The sequence below is a fragment of the Coregonus clupeaformis genome, chromosome 10, assembly GCF_020615455.1.
Source record: "Coregonus clupeaformis isolate EN_2021a chromosome 10, ASM2061545v1, whole genome shotgun sequence".
In the NCBI taxonomy this organism is placed as follows: domain Eukaryota; kingdom Metazoa; phylum Chordata; class Actinopteri; order Salmoniformes; family Salmonidae; genus Coregonus; species Coregonus clupeaformis.
This window is the reverse complement of record NC_059201.1, coordinates 60911844-60935343: the sequence shown is the minus strand read 5'-3', so window position 1 is coordinate 60935343 and position 23500 is coordinate 60911844. Positions and strand designations below refer to the sequence as shown.

Below are 23500 nucleotides of genomic sequence, written 5' to 3'. Positions count from 1 at the left end.
GCAGAGAGGAGATCTGAAGGAACGGTTCTACTCCATACGCATGCGCACTAGCGCCCCCCGAAAACGATTTCTAAGATACATACTTTAAGTTTTTCCGAACTCACATAAGAGGGAGGATTGCGATACGGTCCTGGCACATTTGCAGATCAAATACAATGCCGATTAAGCTGTTTACATGTCCTAATAATTCGAAAGACTGCTCAGAAAACCAGGTGTGCATGTAAACATACTCAGAGTATGTTTACATGCACAGTAATAATTAGATATTAAACGGATTATGGCAGTAGGCAGATTATGCAATAGTCATGTAAACACCTTACTCTGCTTATCTGAATCGGTGTAGGGTCAAAATCGAAGTAAGCATACGCTGATTAAAACACCTGGTTTTCTGAGAAAGCTTTCAAATTATTAAGACATCTAAACACCTTAATCAGCGTTCCAGTAGTGTGTTTGACCTTTGCATGTGCTAGCACCAGCCGAGCGAGCCTCCCTCTTTTGTCTTGCTCATTCACCCTCTGAATGGCACATATACACAATCCATGTCTCAATTGTCTCAAGACTTAAAAATCCTTCTTTAACCTGTTTCCTGCCCTTCATCTACACTGATTGAAGTGGATTTAACAAATGACATCAATAAGGGATCATAGCTTTCACCTGGATTCACCTGGTCAGTCTATGTCATGGAAAGAGAAGGTGTTCCTAATGTTTTGTACACCCAGTGTTTGTCATAACTCAGAATCAAATATGCTTCCCAAAACTAACATGGTCGCTGTGGTAGAACGTTTATTTTGATTGGCGATTTGCATTTATCAGAGTGCCATCAGGTAGCCTGATTTCAGATGTGTCCATGTAAACAGGATTATTAGGGAAATCGTTCCTTCTTACAAAGCATGTAAACGTTTTAAATCAAACTATTATATTAATCTGACTATCCACAATAAATGTATTATTGTGTGCATGTAACTGTACTCAATAACTGCTGGAATGTTACTATGCCCATTGGTAGTACAAAATAATGGCGCCATTAGGACCATTCCTCAAACCAAGCTGAGCCAAATCGAGCCACACACTAAGAAACTGCAATAAAGGTAGCCTACTACAGACACAGCCTAGTGTTGCATGGGTTTTTCTGTTTTCAAACCCACAACCGCCAGCAATTTTAAATAATTAATCTGGCACCCACACGTCTTAACTTGCTAATTCAAAATGCAATTTCTTTGAATGTGCATTCCGATCCAGCATTGGTTTGCAATTTTATTGTATTTTTATTTAACCTTTTATTGCAATGGCAGACCAACAACAAGTGTCACACTTTCAGTGTTTCCCCTAGGATTTTTTTCAGCAGCGGTGTCAAAGGTAGGGGGCATGCCCCATCGGACACTTTATTTGTAGAACGACTGTGAGAAGGTCACTTGACTTTTTTTTTTAAATGATGCTCTGCTGCTCCGCTCTCCTTCTCCAATTTCGATGACTGTTAGGAAGCTGGACAGTGAAGAGACTATAAATGTATGTCCATTATCATTCGTACACAGTTTTGATTTGGTTTTAGTAATTAAAATATATTTTTTAGAATCATAAATATATAAGCATCTTTTCTGGAGTGGCGGCAACGACGCTGTCCATGGTCCTGAATCCGTTACTAGTGCTATTTGCTTGTTGATTTACCATTACCATACTACCACGAATCCCTACAAGACGTGTTCAGACAAACTGAATACATCGCACCAGAGATTACTTTTTGAGCAGACTAAAACAGGGATTTCATCCACAATCAAATGTGTCACTCCAATATGTTGTGTAAGTGGCTGCATGCTATGAAGTACCACACGCTCACCTTTTGCAGGATAGCCTACTGTAAGAGCAATGGAGGCTTATTAATTGCAGAATATGGATAATAATTTCACAAGAGGGATTTATTGAAGAAAAGGCTAAGCTTTGTTTTCCGCTCAAGATTTGACCTGCCTGACCCGATCTTAAATATAATATTTTTTTACCTTAAGCCACCAGACCCGAGGGTGAACCTCTGCAATACTATGGACCTATATTTTAATAGGCTAATCAATTCTTAGATGTGTAGCTACATTGACCAGTGTGGTCTGGAATCATGACGGCCATGCTGCCATGTCCTAATTTACTCCTCTTGTGTATAGCTGCCAAACTGTAAGATAGCTATGTCAATAATGACGCCATCTTATACAGTACAAGCTAAGGCCTACTGCAGCAATTCAGTGGGTATCGTAAATACATTGGTAGATGTTTATTATGAACAAGGCAATATCTAGGATGCAAATCAACAATTACAATACAATATTCTCTAACAAGCTTACATAAATGCCCTTTGGCTAGACTGAAAGAACAATAATTGAAGGCACAGTTGCTGTTGTTCCAGCCTTGATGTGGAGTCATGGTGGAAAGCACATACCTGTGAAGTGCTGTGAAGTGTCCGGCATTGTGTCTGGAAGGGAGAGGTTGTGGTTGTGCCTACCAACTGGCAAGCGATAAAAGTTCTTGCAAGACAGGCCTCTTGCTCTAATGCCTAAAATAATGACAGAATAAATGCGGCATTAGGTAAATCCAATAAAGGCATTGTCAGCTGCAGTTAAGCCTACTTACCTTAATAGTTGGGAGTGGATGTGCAACGCAATTAGACGACTAGAACAGAAATAACCATACAAAAATCGAATTATTACATTTGAAAGAAAAAGTCATCTTTTAAAAATAGCTATCTGTGCATGTGTCCATCGGCAAAATGTTATCATCATGCTTTTAAAGGGCCAGTGCCGTTAAAATGTGATTTTCCCATTTTAAAAAATGATATTTCCACACTATGGAGGTCGAAATAACACTGAAATTGTACAAATGATAATGCCCTTTTTGCTTAAGAGCCATTTGAAAAAGATCCCTGGAATTTCGGCCTGTTCAGGTGGGATGGACTTTTTGGCTTCACAATCTGATTATAAGACCAATGACAATTAATCTTTGATTTGCAGAAAGTATTCATCCCCCTTGACTTATTCCAAATGTTGTTGTGTTACAGCCTGCATTCAAAATGGATTAAATAGATATTTACACACAATACCCCATAATGACAAAGTGAAAACATTTTTTTTTAGAAATATCTGCAAATCTATTGATAATGAAATACAGAAATATTGAATTTACATAAGTATTCACACCCCTGAGTCAATACATGTTAGAATCACATTTGGCAGCGACTACAGCTGTGAGTCTTTCTGGGTAAGTCTCTAAGCGCTTTGCACACCAGGATATTTGCACATTATTCTTTTTTTAAAGCTCTGTCAAGTTTGTGGTTGATCATTGCTAGAAAGCCATTTTCAAGTCTTGACATAGATTTTTAAGCCGATTTAAGTCAAGACTGTCACTAGGCCACTCAGGAACATTCAATGTTGTCTTGGTAAGCAACTCAGTGTATATTTGGCCTTGTGTTTTAGGTTATTGTCCTGCTGAAACGTGAACTCATCTCCCAGTGTCTGGTAGAAAGCAGACAACCAGGTTTTCCTCTAGGATTTTGCCTGTGCTGAGCTCCATTCTGTTTCTTTTTTATCCTGAAAAACTCCCCAGTTTACAAGCATACCCATAACATGATGAAGTCACCACTATGTTTAAAAATATGGAGAGTGGTACTCAGTAATTTGTTGTATTGGATGTGCCCCAAACATAACACTTTGTATTCAGGACAAAAAGTTATAGCTTTGCCACATTTTTTGCAGTATTACTTTAGTGCCTTGTTGCAAACAGGATGCGTGTATCAGAATATTTTTATTCTGTACAGGCTTCAGTCGTTTCACTCTGTCAATTAGGTAAGTATTGTGGAGTAACTAGAATCAGTTTTCTCCTATCATAGCCATTAAACTCTGTAACTGTTAAAGTCACTATTGGCCTCATGGTGAAATCCCTGAGCAGTTTCCTTCCTCTCTGGCAACTGAGTTAGGAAGGATGCCTGTATCTTTGTAGTGACTGGCTGTATTGATACACCATCTACAGTGTAATTAATAACTTTACCATGTTCAAAGGGATATTCAATGTCTGCTTTTTAATTTTTATCCATCTTTTCGAGGCATTGGAAAACCTTGCTGGTCTTTGTGGTTGAATCTGTGTTTGAAATTCACTGCTTTACTCAGGGACCTTACAGATAATTGTATGTGTGGGGTACAGAGATGAGGTAGTCATTCAAAAATCCTGTTAAACACCATTATTGCACACAGAGTGAGTCCATGCAACTAGGCTTGGGCAGTATCCAGATTGTGATACTTTCATACCAACCTTGTGCCATACCGGGATATTTGGTAATACCGGCACTGAACACAAGGGGCACTTTTTTCAAACCCCAATGATACTCTGTAATCTGAAGGTTAGCAATGCTAACAAATACATGTACAATTCAATAGAGAATGGAAACTAAACGCTAACGCGCGCGTTGCGAATTTTTCAAATAGTTTCTGACCTAAACTACACAAGTATACAAGTAACTCAAAAATGCTGCTCACAGTTTGCTGCATGCACAAAACAAATATTAAAAATTATTTAAAAACTTCAAAGAAATAGTTATAACGGTATTGATGGTATTGAAAAACCGTCACGTGGCTTTTTCCAAATACCCCGGTATAATGTATACTGCCCAAGCCTACATGCAACTTATGTGACTTGTTAAGCCATAACAAAGGGGTTGAATACTTATGTTTTTCTAAATGTTGCAAAATTAATAACAAATAATTCCACTTTGACATTATGGGGTATTGTGTGTAGGCCAGTGACAAAATCTAAATTTAACCCCTCTGACCCTTCTCTTTTGAGTTTTTAGAAGGAGGTGAGGAGATGAATCGAGGAAGGATGAATTGAGAAAGAGCCTAGCACTCACCTGTCAACTAGCTCACGTGCTACACACTCAACCCTCTGCTACACTCATTGACCTCCTTCTCCACATCAACCTGAGCAGCCAGCAGAGCAGACTGTGTGAACTGAGTCAATCTAGCACCTGCAGAATACATTTTGTGGGTATATAACTCTGCTACATTGACTCAGATTAAACAGTCAGCGGCTGAGTAACACTGTTGGTGGCGTAGGAGGTGGTGAAAGGGGTGTGACTGTAGCAGAGGTGAGTTGCAGCGGAGTTCTAGTAGTCACTGTGATGTCATCCCCCCCTGAGACTTTAAGTAGTGTCTCCTCCTGTCTATTATGAATGTACAGTGCAGTCGGAAAGTATTCAGCCCCCTTCCCCTTTTCCACATTTTGTTACGTTATAGCCTTATTCTAAAATGGATTACATTGTTAAAAATCCTCATCAATCTACACACAATACTACATAATGACAAAGCGAAAACAAGTTTAGACATTTTTGCAAATGTATTAAAAATAAAAAACAGAAATACCTTATTTACATAAGTATTCAGACCCTTTGCTATTAGACTCGAAATTGCGCTCAGGTGCATCCTGTTTCCATTGATCATCCTTGAGATGTTTCTACGACTTGATTAGAGTCCACTAGTGGTAAATTCAATTGATTGGACATGATTTAGAAAGGCACACACCTGTCTAGATAAAGGTCCCACAGTTGACAGTGCATGTCAGAGCAAAAACCAAGCCATGAGGTCGAAGAAATTGTCCGTAGAGCTCCAAGACAGGGTTGTGTCGAGGCACATATCTGGGGAATGGTACCAAAACATTTCTGCAGCATTGAAGGTCCCCAAGAACACAGTGGCCTCCATCATTCTTAAATGGAAGAAGTTTGGAACCACCAAGACTCTTCCTAAAGCTGGCCGCCCAGCCAAACTGAGCAATTGGGGGAGAAGGGCCTTAGTCAGGGAGGTGACCAAGAACCCGATGGTCACTCTGACAGAGCTCCAGAGTTCCTCTGTTGAGATGGGAGAACGTTCAAGAAGGACAACCATCCCTGCAGCACTCCACCAATCAGGCCTTTATGGTAGAGTGGCTAGACGGAAGCCACTCCTCAGTAAAAGGCACTTGACAATCCGCTTGGAGTTTGCCAAAAGGCACCTAAAGGACTCAGACCATGAAAAACAAGATTCTCTGGTCTGATGTAACCAAGATTTAACTCTTTGGCCTGAATGCCATGCATCACGTCTGGAGGAAACCTGGCACCATCCCTACAGTGAAGCATGGTGGCAGCATCATGCTGTGGTAATGTACAGTGGGGAAAAAAAGTATTTAGTCAGCCAGAGAGGCCTGTAATTTTCATCATAGGTACACGTCAACTATGATAGACAAATTGAGAAGAAAAAAAATCCAGAAGATCACATTGTAGGATTTTTAATGAATTTATTTGCAAATTATGGTGGAAAATAAGTATTTGGTCACCTACAAACAAGCAAGATTTCTGGCTCTCACAGACCTGTAAGTTCTTCTTTAAGAGGCTCCTCTGTCCTCCGCTCGTTACCTGTATTAATGACACCTGTTTGAACTTGTTATCAGTATAAAAGACACCTGTCCACAACCTCAAACAGTCACACTCCAAACTCCACTATGGCCAAGACCAAAGAGCTGTCAAAGGACACCAGAAACAAAATTGTAGACCTGCACCAGGCTGGGAAGACTGAATCTGCAATAGGTAAGCAGCTTGGTTTGAAGAAATCAACTGTGGGAGCAATTATTAGGAAATGGAAGACATACAAGACCACTGATAATCTCCCTCGATCTGGGGCTCCACGCAAGATCTCACGCCGTGGGGTCAAAATGATCACAAGAACGGTGAGCAAAAATCCCAGAACCACACGGGGGGGACCTAGTGAATGACCTGCAGAGAGCTGGGACCAAAGTAACAAAGCCTACCATCAGTAACACACTACGCCGCCAGGGACTCAAATCCTGCAGTGCCAGACGTGTCCCCCTGTTTAAGCCAGTACATGTCCAGGCCCGTCTGAAGTTTGCTAGAGTGCATTTGGATGATCCAGAAGAGGATTGGGAGAATGTCATATGGTCAGATGAAACCAAAATATAACTTTTTGGTAAAAACTCAACTCGTCGTGTTTGGAGGACAAAGAATGCTGAGTTGCATCCAAAGAACACCATACCTACTGTGAAGCATGGGGGTGGAAACATCATGCTTTGGGGCTGTTTTTCTGCAAAGGGACCAGGACGACTGATCCGTGTAAAGGAAAGAATGAATGGGGCCATGTATCGTGAGATTTTGAGTGAAAACCTTCCATCAGCAAGGGCATTGAAGATGAAACGTGGCTGGGTCTTTCAGTATGACAATGATCCCAAACACACCGCCCGGGCTACGAAGGAGTGGCTTCGTAAGAAGCATTTCAAGGTCCTGGAGTGGCCTAGCCAGTCTCCAGATCTCAACCCCATAGAAAATCTTTGGAGGGAGTTGAAAGTCCGTGTTGCCCAGCGACAGCCCCAAAACATCACTGCTCTAGAGGAGATCTGCATGGAGGAATGGGCCAAAATACCAGCAACAGTGTGTGAAAACCTTGTGAAGACTTACAGAAAACGTTTGACCTGTGTCATTGCCAACAAAGGGTATATAACAAAGTATTGAGAAACTTTTGTTATTGACCAAATACTTATTTTCCACCATAATTTGCAAATAAATTCATTAAAAATCCTACAATGTGATTTTCTAGGATTTTTTTTCCTCAATTTGTCTGTCATAGTTGACGTGTACCTATGATGAAAATTACAGGCCTCTCTCATCTTTTTAAGTGGGAGAACTTGCACAATTGGTGGCTGACTAAATACTTTTTTCCCCCACTGTAAATCGTTATCAATTTTTTAATAAGGCTGTAACGTAACAAAATGTGGAAAAAGTCAAGGTGACTGAATACTTTCCAAATGCATTTTATCTATATTTTAATACCGTAATCATCTCAGCTGCGGGTGGATCTCCTCCCGCAATTTTGCGCGATTTGCTTCTTTCTGCTACACACACTGTCCACCGTCTCCGGTGGTTGGCATGCTAGCTACAAGTGTAATTTGATTAGGGTTTTCCTCTCGGCCCGGTCAGCCATACAGGGATGGAATTCATAGATTCCATGGCTAATTTGCAGCCCATGTAAAAGTCACCATTCACTGTGGACAAGCAAGGGTATTTTTCGCTTTCCTCCACTATCTGTGCTCTACCCTTTTGGTTACAGTGGATGTGAGATTATTTATGGCATGCATTCCCAATGCAGATTAGATGGGATTAGTATTGGCCTCGTGGGCATGTCCAATGCACTTGTACACGTGGCTTGTCATTTCGATACTGAAACAGGATTCATAAATCCTCACACATTGTTTACATTTTGCTAAGAGATTCTCTCTATTTGAAATGATACTATTAGAAATAGGAAAAGCACTCACACATCTGAGAGTTTATGGGTGTGTTAATACTTAAGTGTCTATTGACGCACCCATGCATCAATGTAAGTAACATAATAACAAATCTTCTGGATGCAATTAAAGACTTTAAGTCCGGGAAAACTCCAGGGTTGGATGGCATACCAGTCGAGGTATACCAAACCTTTTTTTATATACTAAAGAGGACCGTTATTAGCATGTTTTAACCACTCCTATGTAAAATGGTAGATTATCAGACACTCAAGAAGAAGGTCTGATTTCATTATTACTGAAACAGGATACAAGTGGAAAATCTAAAGATCCAGTCCATTAAAAAAATTGGAGGCCCCTTACACTTCAGTGTTGTGATGCAAAAATTCTAGCAAAATGTATAGCGCATAGAATTAAAAAGGTATTGTCGGACATTATTCATTCTAATCAGACAGGTTTTTTACATGGAAGATATGTTGGAGATAATATAAGGCAAGTACTGGAAACAATAGAACACTATGGAAAATCTGGGAAACCCGGCCTGCTATTCATAGCAGACTTCGAATAGGCATTTGATAAAGTACGACTGGGGTTTATATATAAATGCCTGGAGCATTTCAATTTTGGAGAATCTCTTATCAAATGGGTAAAAATCATGTATAGTAACCCTAGGTGTAAAATAGTAAATAATGGCTATTTCTCAGAAAGTTTTAAACTGTCAAGAGGAGTGAAACAAGGTTGTCCACTATCGGCATATCTATTTATTATGGCCATCAAGATGTTAGCTATTAAAATCATATCCAGCAATAATATCAAGGGATTAGAAATCCAGGTCTTAAAAACAAAGGTGTCATTGTACGCTGATGATTCATGTTTTCTTTTAAATCCACAATTAAAATCCCTCCACTGCCTCAGAGGATCTAGATACTTTTTCTAACCTCTCTGGATTACAACCAAATTATGACAAATGTACTATATTACGTATTGGATCACTAAAAAATAAAAATGTAGTTTACCAATAAAATGGTCTGATGGTGATGTGGATTTACTCAGAATACATATCCCAAAGGAAATAAATGATCTCACTCCAATACATTTTTATAGAAAGTTAGCAAAAATAGATAAGATCTTGCTACAATGGAAAGGTAAATACCTGTCAATTTGTGGAAAAATCACCTTGATTAACTTTTTAGTATTATCCCAGTTTACCTATTTGCTTATGGTCTTGCCACACCTAGCAAACAGTTTTTTAAATTATATGAGAAAAACATATTCCATTTTAATTGGAACGGCAAGCCAGACAAAATTAAACGGGCCTATATAATGAATATGAATTCGGAGGACAGAAATTATTAAATATTAAAGCATTAGACCTATCACTAAAAGCTTCAGTCATACAAAAGTTATACTTAAATCCGAACTGGTTATCTAGCAAATTAGTAAGATTGTCTCACCCAATGTTCAAGAATGGCCTTTTTCCCTTTATTCAGATTACAACCTCCCACTTTCAGTTATTTGAAAATGAATTAATCTCTCAAATATCACTATTTCTAAAACAAGCCATAGGAAGTTGGTTGCAATTTCAATTGAATCCTCCAGAAACAACAGAACAAATAATGCAACAGAGTGGCGCAGTGGTCTAAGGCACTGCATCGCAGTGCTAACTGTGCCACTAGAGATCCTGGTTCGAATCCAGGCTCTGTCGCAGCCGGCCGCGACCGGGAGACTCATGGGCGGCGCACAATTGGCCCAGCGTCGACCAGGGTAGGGGAGGGAATGGCCGGCAGGGATGTAGCTCAGTTGATAGAGCATGGGGTCCAGTATAAAAAAATATGTATTCACTAACTGTAAGTCGCTCTGGATAAGAGCGTCTGCTAAATGACTAAAATGTAAATGTTAAACTCAAATATACTAAATGACAAAAAACCTATTTTAAAAAAGGTATAATCTTCGTAAATGATATCATCGGTAGGACTGGTGGAGTTATGTCGCACATGCAGCTAACAAAAACATATGGAAATGTCTGCTCTACCCAAAATCACAACCAAATAATTGCTGCCTTACCGCAAAAATGGAAGAGGAAAGTGGAAGGGGGAGAAAGTAAGGAACTTGTCTGTCGGCCTTGCATTAAAGAACATAATTGGTTAAAGAAAACTGTGATAAATAAAAAAGTATACCAGTTTAATTTAATTACCAAAGGATTAACAGCCGTCCCATATAGATTTCAAAATAGTTGGGAAGAGATTTTTTACGTACCGATCCCATGGCATAGTGTTTATGAACTGATACGCAAAACGACACCGGATTCAAAACTTAGAATCTTTCAATTTAAATTATAATATAACATTCTTGCTACCAATAGAAAGTTATTTATATGGGGGATACAATCTTCCCAGCTCTGCAGATTTTGCTGCGAAGAGACTGAATCATTAGATCATTTGTTTTGGTACTGTCCATTTGTAGCTTGTTTTTTGGACACAGGTCCAGGAGTGGCTAAAGGATTGCAATATTTACCTGGAGCTAACCTTGCAGATAGCATTACTGGGTGATCTGAAAAGTCATAGTCAATCGATCAATAATATAATAATACTTTTAGCAAAAATGTATATTTTCAATTTTCTATCTGCAGAAACAATGAAACAAAAATCCAGAAAATCACATTGTATGATTTTTAAGTAATTAATTTGCATTTTATTGCATGACATAAGTATTTGATCACCTACCAACCAGTAAGAATTCCGGCTCTCACAGACCTGTTAGTTTTTCTTTAAGAAGCCCTCCTGTTCTCCACTCATTACCTGTATTAACTGCACCCGTTTGAACTCGTTACCTGTATAAAAGACACCTGTCCACACACTCAATCAAACAGACTCCAACCTCTCCACAATGGCCAAGACCAGAGAGCTGTGTAAGGACATCAGGGATAAAATTGTAGACCTGCACAAGGCTGGGATGGGCTACAGGACAATAGGCAAGCAGCTTGGTGAGAAGGCAACAACTGTTGGTGCAATTATTAGAAAATGGAAGAAGTTCAAGATGACGGTCAATCACCCTCGGTCTGGGGCTCCATGCAAGATCTCACCTCGTGGGGCATCAATGATCATGAGGACGGTGAGGGATCAGCCCAGAACTACACGGCAGGACCTGGTCAATGACCTGAAGAGAGCTGGGACCACAGTCTCAAAGAAAACCATTAGTAACACACTACACCGTCATGGATTAAAATCCTGCAGCGCACGTAAGGTCCCCCTGCTCAAGCCAGCGCATGTCCAGGCCCGTCTGAAGTTTGCCATTGACCATCTGGATGATCCAGAGGAGGAATGGGAGAAGGTCATGTGGTCTGATGAGACAAAAATAGAGCTTTTTGGTCTAAACTCCACTCGCCGTGTTTGGAGGAAGAAGAAGGATGAGTACAACCCCAAGAACACCATCCCAACCGTGAAGCATGGAGGTGGAAAAATCATTATTTGGGGATGCTTTTCTGCAAAGGGGACAGGACGACTGCACCGTATTGAGGGGAGGATGGAAGGGGCCATGTATCGCGAGATCTTGGCCAACAACCTCCTTCCCTCAGTAAGAGCATTGAAGATGGGTCGTGGCTTGGTCTTCCAGCATGACAACGACCCGAAACACACAGCCAGGGCAACTAAGGAGTGGCTCCGTAAGAAGCATCTCAAGGTCCTGGAGTGGCCTAGCCAGTCTCCAGACCTGAACCCAATAGAACATCTTTGGAGGGAGCTGAAAGTCTGTATTGCCCAGCGACAGCCCCGAAACCTGAAGGATCTGGAGAAGGTCTGTATGGAGGAGTGGGCCAAAATCCCTGCTGCAGTGTGTGCAAACCTGGTCAAGACCTACAGGAAACGTATGATCTCTGTTATTGCAAACAAAGGTTTCTGTACCAGATATTATGTTCTGCTTTTCTGATGTAACAAATACTTATGTCATGAAATAAAAAAGCAAATTAATTACTTAAAAATCATACAATGTGATTTTCTGGATTTTTGTTTTAGATTCCGTCTCTCACAGTTGAAGTGTACCTATGATAAAAATTAAAGACCTCTACATGCTTTGTAAGTAGGAAAACCTGCAAAATCGGCAGTGTATCAAATACTTGTTCTCCCCACTGTATATGGGTGGTGTTGAATGGAGTTGAAGGATGGGACTAATAACAAGATAACTAATAATGTAAGCATACAGTGTCCAAAATAAGTATATAGCTTGTAGGTTGGGAGCTTTTGTGAAAGAGCACAGTTAGAAAGATATGGCATGTAGAAGCAAACCGGATGGACATCATGAAAATGATCGGAGAGGTTGAGAGTAGAAGAAGTTCAGGAGAAAAAACAAACAAAATATAATTATTGTAAAATTGACTGTGTCCATAAAATGTATGTAGTAAGTATAAGCTAGAAGTAGAGGCCTAAGCATTGTTGTTGACTAGTTTACTCCAATTAGGGAAAGGGTGGTGGGGTTGGAAAGTAATAAAGGGGAATATATATATTTTTTAAGGATATGTACAGTGAGGGAAAAAAGTATTTGATCCCCTGCTGATTTTGTACGTTTGCCCACTGACAAAGACATGATCAGTCTATAATTTTAATGGTAGGTTTATTTGAACAGTGAGAGACAGAATAACAACAAAAAAATCCAGAAAAACGCATGTCAAAAATGTTATAAATTGATTTGCATTTTAATGAGGGAAATAAGTATTTTCGTCTCAATCCACCGCATCCGCCTATGTCGGCCTTCCACATCTGCGTTGTGGCCGAACTACAGCAGTGTTTGTCAGACCATGAGACGAAAAAGTCTAGCATCCAAACAGTTTGGCCTACAAACTAATATGACCACTCTAAAAATTCTGGATTTTTTGGTGGTGAGGTCATTTGCCAGAGAACAGCTGGGAGGAGGTCGTCAGGTAAGTTTGGCTTTATACATAGCTTGGGCTTTGTCGAGTAAGGCTTAAACTATGTATTTAGATTGTAGTTAGGTATTGTAGGTAGGTATCGTGGGTTGTTGTAGGTAGTTGTTGTATGTAATTATTGTAGGTTAGTATTGTATTCGGCGGTGCCGGGTGTAGCACGAAGCTAGCTAGCTAGCTAACTCACCACCTGGACTAGCTGGCGAGTAGCTATTAGCAACGGTATAGTTGTTTCACGCCTGAGAGTGCCTGTAATTACACCAGCTGGCTGCCTACAATAATTACATACAATAACTGCCTACCATTCAGCTGTTGTCTAACCTCATTGTCTGAACCGTTAAGGTTCTAAACGTAAACGTTAGGTAGCAAGTGGCTACTGTGCTTGAAAATTAGCAAGCTTGTTGCAACCTGGATAGCTCCTTGTAAACAATAGCTGGAACGACCGAGCGAACAGACGCGAACTGGCTGAGTCAATTCAGTGGCTAGCTTTGCACTTGGCTAGCTAACAGTAGCTGCTAGGGGTAAGTCATAACCTACACTTGTGTTTTGTTTTTTACATATTGATAGCCCGAGTCGCTCAAGGAATTCGGGACATGGGTGACTAGTTAACGTTGGTTTGGCTCTCTCTGTGTGTTCGTGCCGTGAAAGGGGGGGGGTTCTTCTTTGTCTGAAAGCAATGGCTAGCTAGTTTGCTAACTATTCTAGCTAACTAACTGGCTGAATAAGTTGACGACGGACTCGCTCAAGCTGTCGGGACTAACCCACAACGTTAGACACGGACACGAGCGATCTGCTTGTGTGTTGATACACTGGTGGTTGTTGTGGCTGAGTATTGGCGCTAAACCCTGCTGCTGGAGACCGGCATGCTAGCTGGCTGTGGCGTCTTATGACGAGGTGCCCGGACGTTTTTCACGGAATAATACTGCACCTAGTTAGCTAGCTGAATAAACTAGGTTAGTCTATTCCTAGAAAACATTGAACTGCTGTAGTTTACAACAATTATAGTTTCTGAGGTGGAAGTTGGGAGAGTTATATTTGGGAGTTGTGGTGAGGGAGGCCCCGCTCTCTCCTTTCCCAGATGTTAAGTTCATTTTATTCCGATCTCCTCTGCATTATTGTAGCCATCTGCTGCAGCCTGTCAACTATGCCTCTGCCTATCCCTGTTCTCTCCTCTCCGCACAGGCTACACAAACGCCTCACACCGCGTGGCTGCTGCCTCTCTAACCTGGTGGTCCCTGCACGCACGACCCGCGTGGAGTTCCAGGTCTCAGGCAGCCTCTGGAACTGCCGTTCTGCTGCCAACAAGGCAGACTTCATCCCAGCCTATGCTACCCTCCAGTCCCTCGACTTCTTGGCGCTGACTGAAACATGGATTACAACTGAAAACACTGCTACTCCTGCTGCTCTCTCCTCGTCTGACCATGTGTTCTCGCATACCCCGAGAGCATCTGGTCAGCGGGGTGGTGGCAGAGGAATCCTCATCTCTCCCAAGTGGACATTCTCAATTTTTCCCCTGACCCATCTGTCTATCTCCTCATTTGAATTCCATGCTGTCACAGTCACTAGCCCATTTAAGCTTAATATCCTTGTCATCTATCGCCCTCCAGGTTCCCTTGGAGAGATCATCAATGAGCTTGACGCCTTGATAAGTTCCTTTCCTGAGGATGGCTCACCCCTCACAGTTCTGGGGGATTTCAACCTCCCTACGTCTACATTTGACTCATTTCTCTCTGCCTCCTTCTTTCCACTCCTCTCCTCTTTTGACCTCACCCTCTCACCGTCCCCCCCTACTCACAAGGCAGGCAATACGCTTGACCTCATCTTTACTAGATGCTGTTCTTCTACTAATCTCGCTGCAACTCCCCTCCAAGTCTCCGACCACTACTTTGTATCCTTTTCTCTCTCCCTCTCCTCCAACACTACTCACTCTGCCCCTACACAGTAATGCGCCGTCGCAACCTTCGCTCTCTCTCTCCCGCTACTCTCTCCTCTTCCATCCTATCATCTCTTCCCTCTCCTCAATCCTTCTCCCTCCAATCTCCTGATTCTGCCTCCTCAACCCTCCTCTCCTCCCTTTCTGCATCATTTGACTCTCTATGTCCCCTATCCTCCCGGCCGGCTCGGTCCTCCCCTCCAGCTCCGTGGCTTGATGACTCATTGCGAGCTCACAGAACAGAACTCCGGGCAGCTGAGCGGAAATGGAAGAAAACTAGACTCCCTGTAGACCTGGCATCTTTTCACTCCCTCCTCTCTACATTTTCTTCATCTGTTTCTGCTGCTAAGGCCACTTTCTACCACTCTAAATTCCAAGCATCCGCCTCTAACCCTAGGAAGCTCTTTGCCACATTCTCCTCCCTGCTGAATCACCCCCCCCCCCTCCTCCCTCTCTGTGGATGACTTCGTCAACCACTTTGAAAAGAAGGTTGACGACATCCGATCCTCGTTTGTTAAGTCAAATGACACTGCTGGTCCTGCTCACACTGCCCTACCCTATGCTTTGACTTCTTTCTCCCCTCTCTCTCCAGATAAAATCTTGCGACTTGTGACGGCCAACCTGCCCGCTTGACCCTATCACCTCCTCTCTTCTCCAGACCATCTCCGGTGACCTTCTCCCTTACCCCACCTCGCTGATCAACTCATCCTTGACCGCTGGCTATGTCCCTTCCGTCTTCAAGAGAGCGAGAGTTGCACCCCTTCTCAAAAAACCAACACTCGATCCCTCCGATGTCAACAACTACAGACCAGTATCCCTTCTTTCTTTTCTCTCCAAAACTATTGAGCGTGCCGTCTTTAGCCAACTCTCTTGCTATCTCTCTCAGAATGATCTTCTTGATCCAAACCAGTCAGGTTTCAAGACTGGTCATTCAACTGAGACTGCTCTTCTCTGTGTCACAGAGGCTCTCCGCACTGCTAAAGCTAACTCTCTCTCCTCTGCTCTTGTCCTTCTAGACCTGTCTGCTGCCTTTGATACTGTGAACCATCAGATCCTCCTCTCCACCCTCTCCGAGCTGGGCATCTCCGGTGCGGCTCACTCTTGGATTGCGTCCCTACCTGACCGGTCGCTCCTACCAAGTGGCGTGGCGAGAAGCTGTCTCCGCACCACGTGCTCTCACCACTGGTGTCCCCCAGGGCTCAGTTCTAGGCCCTCTCCTATTCTCGCTATACACCAAGTCACTTGGCTCTGTCATATCCTCACATGGCCTCTCCTATCATTGCTACGCTGACGACACACAACTAATCTTCTCCTTTCCCCCTTCTGATAACCAGGTGGCGAATCGCATCTCTGCATGTCTGGCAGACATATCAGTATGGATGACGGATCACCACCTCAAGCTGAACCTCGGCAAGACGGAGCTGCTCTTCCTCCCGGGGAAGGACTGCCCGTTCCATGATCTCGCCATCACGGTTGACAACTCCGTTGTGTCCTCCTCCCAGAGTGCGAAGAGCCTTGGCGTGACCCTGGACAACACCCTGTGGTTCTCCGCTAACATCAAGGCGGTGACCCGATCCTGTAGGTTCATGCTCTACAACATTCGGAGAGTACGACCCTGCCTTACACAGGAAGCGGCACAGGTCCTAATCCAGGCACTTGTCATCTCCCGTCTGGATTACTGCAACTCGCTGTTGGCTGGGCTCCCTGCCTGTGCCATTAAACCCCTACAACTCATCCAGAATGCCGCAGCCCGTCTGGTGTTCAACCAGACCCCACTATCACCCCACAAGTGTCACGGGACTCGTCTGAAGGTAACCCATAAAAATGAATGGAAGTATGGAGGTAGTTTTGTGCCAACAAAAATAAGGGATTCAATATGTGTCCTAAAAAACAAAAATATTTCCTAAGCCTCCTATACAGTATCTCCTAGATATAGGACAGACACTTCAAAACCTTATTCCTAATTATACATTTTTTAAATGTATTTTTTGCCATTTATGAATGTGATTGAGAATTCCTTATGTGAATATCGACTTCGAGTATTATCCCTTATGTAATCAAGCATTCAACCATTTTTTCACTCAGCGTTTTACACAGAAAGGCAAGGAGACATTGACTGCACGTTGGGATTAATAGCTAGCTATTCAAATAATGGGGATTTCAAGACAGCTGGGAACTCTGAAAAATACGAGGTCAAATCATGACGTCAGTGATCTTCAGGTCGGAAAGTCAGTTTTAGAAAGAGGCCCGAGTTCCCGACTTGGAGTTGGATGATCATTCAAAAAGATGTTTCCCAGTCAAATCTATTTTTTTCCGAATTACCAATTGTCTTGAACACATACAGTGCCATTAGAAAGTACTCACACCCCTTGACTTTTTCCACATTTTGTTAGCCTGAATTTAAAGTGGATTACATTGAGATTTTTTGGTCACTGGCCTACAGACAATACCGCATAATGTCAAAGTGGATTTATGTTTTCATACATTTTTACAAATTAATTGAATATGAAAAGCTGAAATGTCTTGAGTCAATAAGTATTCAACCCCTTTGTTATGGCAAGCCTAAATAAGTTCAGGAGTAAAAATGTGCTTAACAAGTCATATAAACCCCTCCAACTTATCCAGAACGCCGCAGCCCGTCTGGTGTTCGACCTTCCCAAGTTCTCTCATGTCACCCCGCTCCTCCGCACACTCCACTGGCTTCCAGTTGAGGCTCGCATCTACTACAAGACCATGGTGCTTGCCTAAGGAGCTGTGAGGGGAACGGCACCTCCTTACCCTTAGGCTCTGATCAGACCCTACACCCAAACGAGGGCACTACGTTCATCCACCTCTGGCCTGCTAGCTCCCCTACCTCTACAGAAGCACAGTTCCCGCTAAGCCCAGTCAAAGCTATTTGCTGCTCTGGCACCCCAATGGTGGAACAAGCTCCCCCACGACGCCAGGACAGCGGAGTCACTGACCACCTTCCGGAGACACTTGAAACCCTACCTCTTTAAAGAATACCTGGAATAGTATAAAGTAATCCTTCTACCCCCCCCCCCCAAGTGGTTGTCCCACTTGCTATCATAAGTTGAATGCACCAATTTGTAAGTCGCTCTGGAAAAGAGCATCTGCTAAATGATGTAAATGTAAATGTAATAATACGTTTGATGGACTCTAGTGTTTTTTTTAAATAATAGTAGAACTGTCTCTTCTCTGTACCCCACACATACAATTATCTGTAAGGTCCCTCAGTCGAGCAGTGAATTTCAAACAGATTCAACCACAAAGACCAGGGAGGTTTTCCAATGTCTCGAAAAGAAGGGCACCTATTGGTAGATAAAAGAAAAATCATTAAAAAAGCAGACATTGAATATCCCTTTGAGCATGGTGAAGTTATTAATTACACTTTTGATGGTGTATCAATACACCCAGTCACTACAAAAATACAGGTGTCCTCCTAACTCAGTTGACGGAGAGGAAGGAAACCACTCTGATTTCACCATGAAGCCAATGGTGACTTTAAAACAGCTACAGTGAGGGGAAAAAGTATTTGATCCCCTGCTGATTTTGTAAGTTTGCCCACTGACAAAGAGATGATCAGTCTATAATGTTAATGGTAGGTTTATTTGAACAGTGAGAGACAGAATAACAACAAAAAAATCCAGAAAAACGCATGTCAGAAATGTTATGAATTGATTTACATTTTAATGGGGGAAATAAGTATTTGACCCCTCTGCAAAACATGACTTAGTACTTGGTGGCAAAACACTTGTTGGCAATCACAGAGGTCAGACGTTTCTTGTAGTTGGCGACCAGGTTTGCACACATCTCAGGAGGGATTTTGTCACACTCCTCTTTGCAGATCTTCTCCAAGTCATTAAGGTTTCGAGCCTGACGTTTGGCAACTCGAACCTTCAGCTCCCTCCACAGATTTTATATGGGATTAAGGTCTGGAGACTGGCTAGGCCACTGCTTCTTCTTGAGCCACTCCTTTGTTGCCTTGGCCGTGTGTTTTGGGTCATTGTCATGCTGGAATACCCATCCACGACCCATGTTCAATGCCCTGGATGAGGGAATGAGGTTCTCACTCAAGATTTGACGGTACATGGCCCTGTCCATCATCCCTTTGATTCGGTGAAGTTGTCCTGTCCCCTTAGCAGAAAAACACCCCCAAAGCATAACGTTTCCACCTCCATGTTTGACGGTGGGGATGGTGTTCTTGGGGTCATAGGCAGCATTCCTCCTCCTCCAAACACGGCGAGTTGAGTTGATGCCAAAGAGCTCCATTTTTGGTCTCATCTGACCACAACACTTTCACCCAGTTCTCCTCTGAATCATTCAGATGTTCATTGGCAAACTTCAGATGGGCCTGTATATGTGCTTTCTTGAGCAGGGAGACCTTGCGGGCGATGCAGGATTTCAGTCCTTCACGGCGTAGTGTGTTACCAATTGTTTTCTTGGTGACTATGGTCCCAGCTGCCTTGAGATCATTGACAAGATCCTCCCGTGTAGTTCTGGGCTGATTCCTCACCGTTCTCATGATCATTGCAACTCCACGAGGTGAGATCTTGCATGGAGCCCCAGGCCGAGGGAGATTGACAGTTCGTGTTTCTTCCATTTGCGAATAATCGCACCAACTGTTGTCACCTTCTTACCAAGCTGCTTGGCGATGGTCTTGTAGCCCATTCCAGCCTTGTGTAGGTCTACAATCTTGTCCCTGACATCCTTGGAGAGCTCTTTGGTCTTGGCCATGGTGGAGAGTTTGGAATCTGATTGATTGATTGCTTCTGTGGACAGGTGTCTTTTATACAGGTAACAAACTGAGATTAGGAGCACTCCCTTTAAGAGTGTGCTCCTAATCTCAGTTTGTTACCTGTATAAAAGACACCTGGGAGCCAGAAATCTTTCTGAATGAGAGGGGGTCAAATAATTATTTCCCAAATCAGTTTATAACATTTTTGACATGCGTTTTTCTGGATTTTTTTGTTGTTATTCTGTCTCTCACTGTTCAAATAAATCTACCATTAAAATTATAGACTGATCATTTCTTTGTCAGTGGGCAAACTTACAAAATCAGCAGGGGATCAAATACTTTTTTCCCTCACTGTATAGAGTTTAATGGCTGTGATGGGAGAAAACTGAGGATGGATCAACAACATTGTAGTTACTCCACAATACTAACCTAATTGACAGAGTGAATAGAAGGAAGCCTGTACAGAATAAAATATTCTAAAACAGGCACAAAAGTAATACTGCAAAAAAATGTGGCAAAGCAATTCACTTTTTGTCCTGAATACAAAGTTATGTTTGGGGCAAATCAAATGCATTACTGAGTACCACTCTCCATATTTTCAAGCCTAGTGGTGGCTGCATCATGTTATGGGTATGCTTGTAATCGTTAAGGACTGGGGAGTTTTTCCAGGATAAAAACGGAATGGAGCTATGCACAGGCAAAATCCCAGAGGAAAAACGGGTTCAGTCTGCTTTCCACCAGACACTGGGAGATTAAGTCACCTTTCTGCATGACAATAACATAAAACACAAGGCCTAATCTACACTGGAGTTGTTTACCAAGAAGACAGTGAAAGATCCTGAGTGGCCGAGTCACAGTTTTGACTTAAATCTACTTGAAAATGGTTGTCTAACAATGATCAACAAACAATTTGACAGAGCTTGAATAATAAAAATATATAATAAAAAATGTTTCACAATCTGGTGTGGAAAGCTCTTAAGAGACTCACCCAGAAATACTCACATCTGTAATCGCTGCCAAAGGTGCTTCTACAAAGTATTGGCTCAGGGGTGTGAATACTTATATAATTTGATATTTCATTTTCATTTACAATAAATGTGCCAAAAATTCTAAAAACATGTTTTCACTTTGTCATTATGGGGTATTGTGGGTGAATTTGTAAAAATATTGAATCCATTTTGAATTCAGGCTGTAACACAAAATGTGGTTAAGTCAAGGGGTATGAATACTTTCTTAAGGCAATGTAAGTCGGACATTTCCGAGTTCCCAGTTGTTTTGAACGTGGCCTAAGTTAGTGACAGTCTGGTCACGTTTAAGTTCACCTCAAATCAAATCAAATTTTATTTGTCACATACACGTGTTTAGCAGATGTTATAGCGTGTGTAGCGAAATGCTTGTGCTTCTAGCTCCGACAGTGCAGTAATATCTAACAAGTAATATATAACAATTTCACAACATATACCCAGTACACAATTTAAGAATATATACATATATTGACAAGCAATGACAGAGCGGCATGGACTAAGATACAGTAGAATATTATAAAATAGAATACAGTATATACATATGAGATGAGTAGTGCAAGATATGTAAACATTAAAAACAAAACAAACAAAAATTAAAGTGACTAGTGTTCCATTTCTTAAAGTGTCCAGTGATTTCAATAGGCAGCAGCAGCCTCTAATGTGCTAGTGATGGCTATTTAACAGTCTGATGGCCTTGACACAGAAGCTGTTTTTCATTCACCTGGGTTGGAATCAATGTTAGCTGATATTGGCTAACGTTAGATCATGTTTTTCTTATGTTTCTGGAACATTCAATAGAATAAGGCGACTATCTATTATTCATGTTCCAATCAGACAGTGCGCACGACTTGGTTGGCGCTGGAGTTGTTTTATTTGGCTACCAATAAATGTTGCGACTTGACAGCTAGCTAAAGCTATTAGCTGCTAACGTTAAGCTAAACTAGGTAGCTAGTTAGCAAGCCTTGAAAATTACCTTTCCGTAGGTGGCTCTTGATGCTGACACATTTATTATTTTCCTCACGACGGACTGCAATGGTCGCCGATACATGACTCCGCCAAAAGTTATAATATTTAAGTATTCCAACTAAGAAGCAAGAATCGGATTGTTTTTTCAATTAAATCTTCACGTTTTGTAACCCTGATACTTGCCCTCCCACAAGTAATGTTAACGGAATCTGTCCTACCGCGAATGCTGCCCGGTCTGAAACAGTGTAATGTTACCTACAAACATTCTGCCTGATATAAAAAAAAAACACATAAAAAGAAGAACCACATTTTGGATAGTCGACTAGACTGGATTACGTTATTTATATGGAGGTCCAAACCTGCTGTAATTAGAATTCAATTAAATAATAATAAATGCACACATATATAGATAAATAAATAAATCAACACCTAATCTTCTTCTTCTTCGATGGGGTTTAACGGCGGTTGGCATCCAATGTTAATGGTGCATTACCGACACCAGCTGGACGGGGTATTGAAAACGAAACAAAAAAAAACATTGCGGGAAAGGGGAAAAACGACATCAAACAAAATTAAACACGTCAACTAACAAAACCCATCCCACTTCTTCAATCACAGTCCACTCCAAAATACATCCCTAAACAGGCTCAGGGGCCTGTGATGGCGGAATGTTCACCGACAGGCTCAGCTGCATTCACAATGATGACAATTTTCTTGCACTTCTTCTCCGCTTGTGTTGTACAGTTTATGACCATTGCAATAAATAATACAAAGTCCACCTTTTTAACATGTAGCATTTCACTGTCCCTCGGTTGATGAGAAACCTCCACTGGTCCTGGTGGCTCTACTAACATTGTTTCTTCCCCGTCACTCGTTCCTTCCAATCTTCTCACCGCCTCCAGATTGGAGACACGATGGACACTCCTTACTCTTGCCACCTGGACCTCCTTCACCCTAACAGGGCACTCCAGGAATGTTCACCTCCACAGATGCAGCATTTCACTTCATCTGGCAGACGACACTCTTCCCTTTTGCACACACTTGATATATTACCAAATATTTTACATTAATGACACTGAGGGGCTTGTGTACAAAAGCTCTTACAGGGTATCTCATGAATCCTAACTTTATATGAGAAGGGAGAGACTCTTCATCAAAGAACAGTAGGTAGCATGGATGAAGTGAATTTATTTTCTCCATCCACCATACAGGTCAGTCAACGTGCACCAACCTCTCCATCAATGTCTTCAGTAATATCCTCTGCCTTTATTTCTTGCGCCACCCCAGAAATAACCCCCTTGATAGGCGCCCTGCTGCGAAAATCCATACAGGAAACATTCCACTCCGATATCTTTTTGAGTCTTACGCTTCGAACACACCGACTGTGTCATTGCGTTTTGGGACACCAGAAGTACATTCATTTCCAATGGAACGCTGCATTTGCCTTGCAGCATTGCGTTGCAGAGGCAGTTGCAGTGCGTTCTGTATGGTGCATATGTTGGATTTATCGAAGATATGCGTCAAACTGTATGCGTAAACGGGTTGACAGAAATGGTAGCAGAAGGTGAATGTTGAACTTTTGTTGCACACATATCTAGATGATACTGCATACTATTTCAGTCGGTGTGTTC

At 42.0% G+C, this 23500-nt stretch overlaps 1 protein-coding gene across 1 annotated transcript in view; it reads right to left on the bottom strand.

Annotated features, from left to right (window-relative positions):
* LOC121575627 (ubiquinol-cytochrome-c reductase complex assembly factor 1) overlaps window positions 1-22100 on the bottom strand; it is a 67982-nt gene extending 45882 nt beyond the window's left edge. The window contains exons 1-2 of the mRNA XM_041888848.2: window positions 21877-22100; window positions 2423-2536 (exon numbers count right to left, since the gene is read on the bottom strand). Of these exons, the coding sequence (XP_041744782.2) occupies window positions 2423-2536; window positions 21877-21951 (189 nt within the window). The 5' untranslated portion in view covers window positions 21952-22100. The remainder of the gene's footprint in view (window positions 1-2422; window positions 2537-21876) is intronic.
* Between the last annotated feature and the right edge of the window lie 1400 nt (window positions 22101-23500).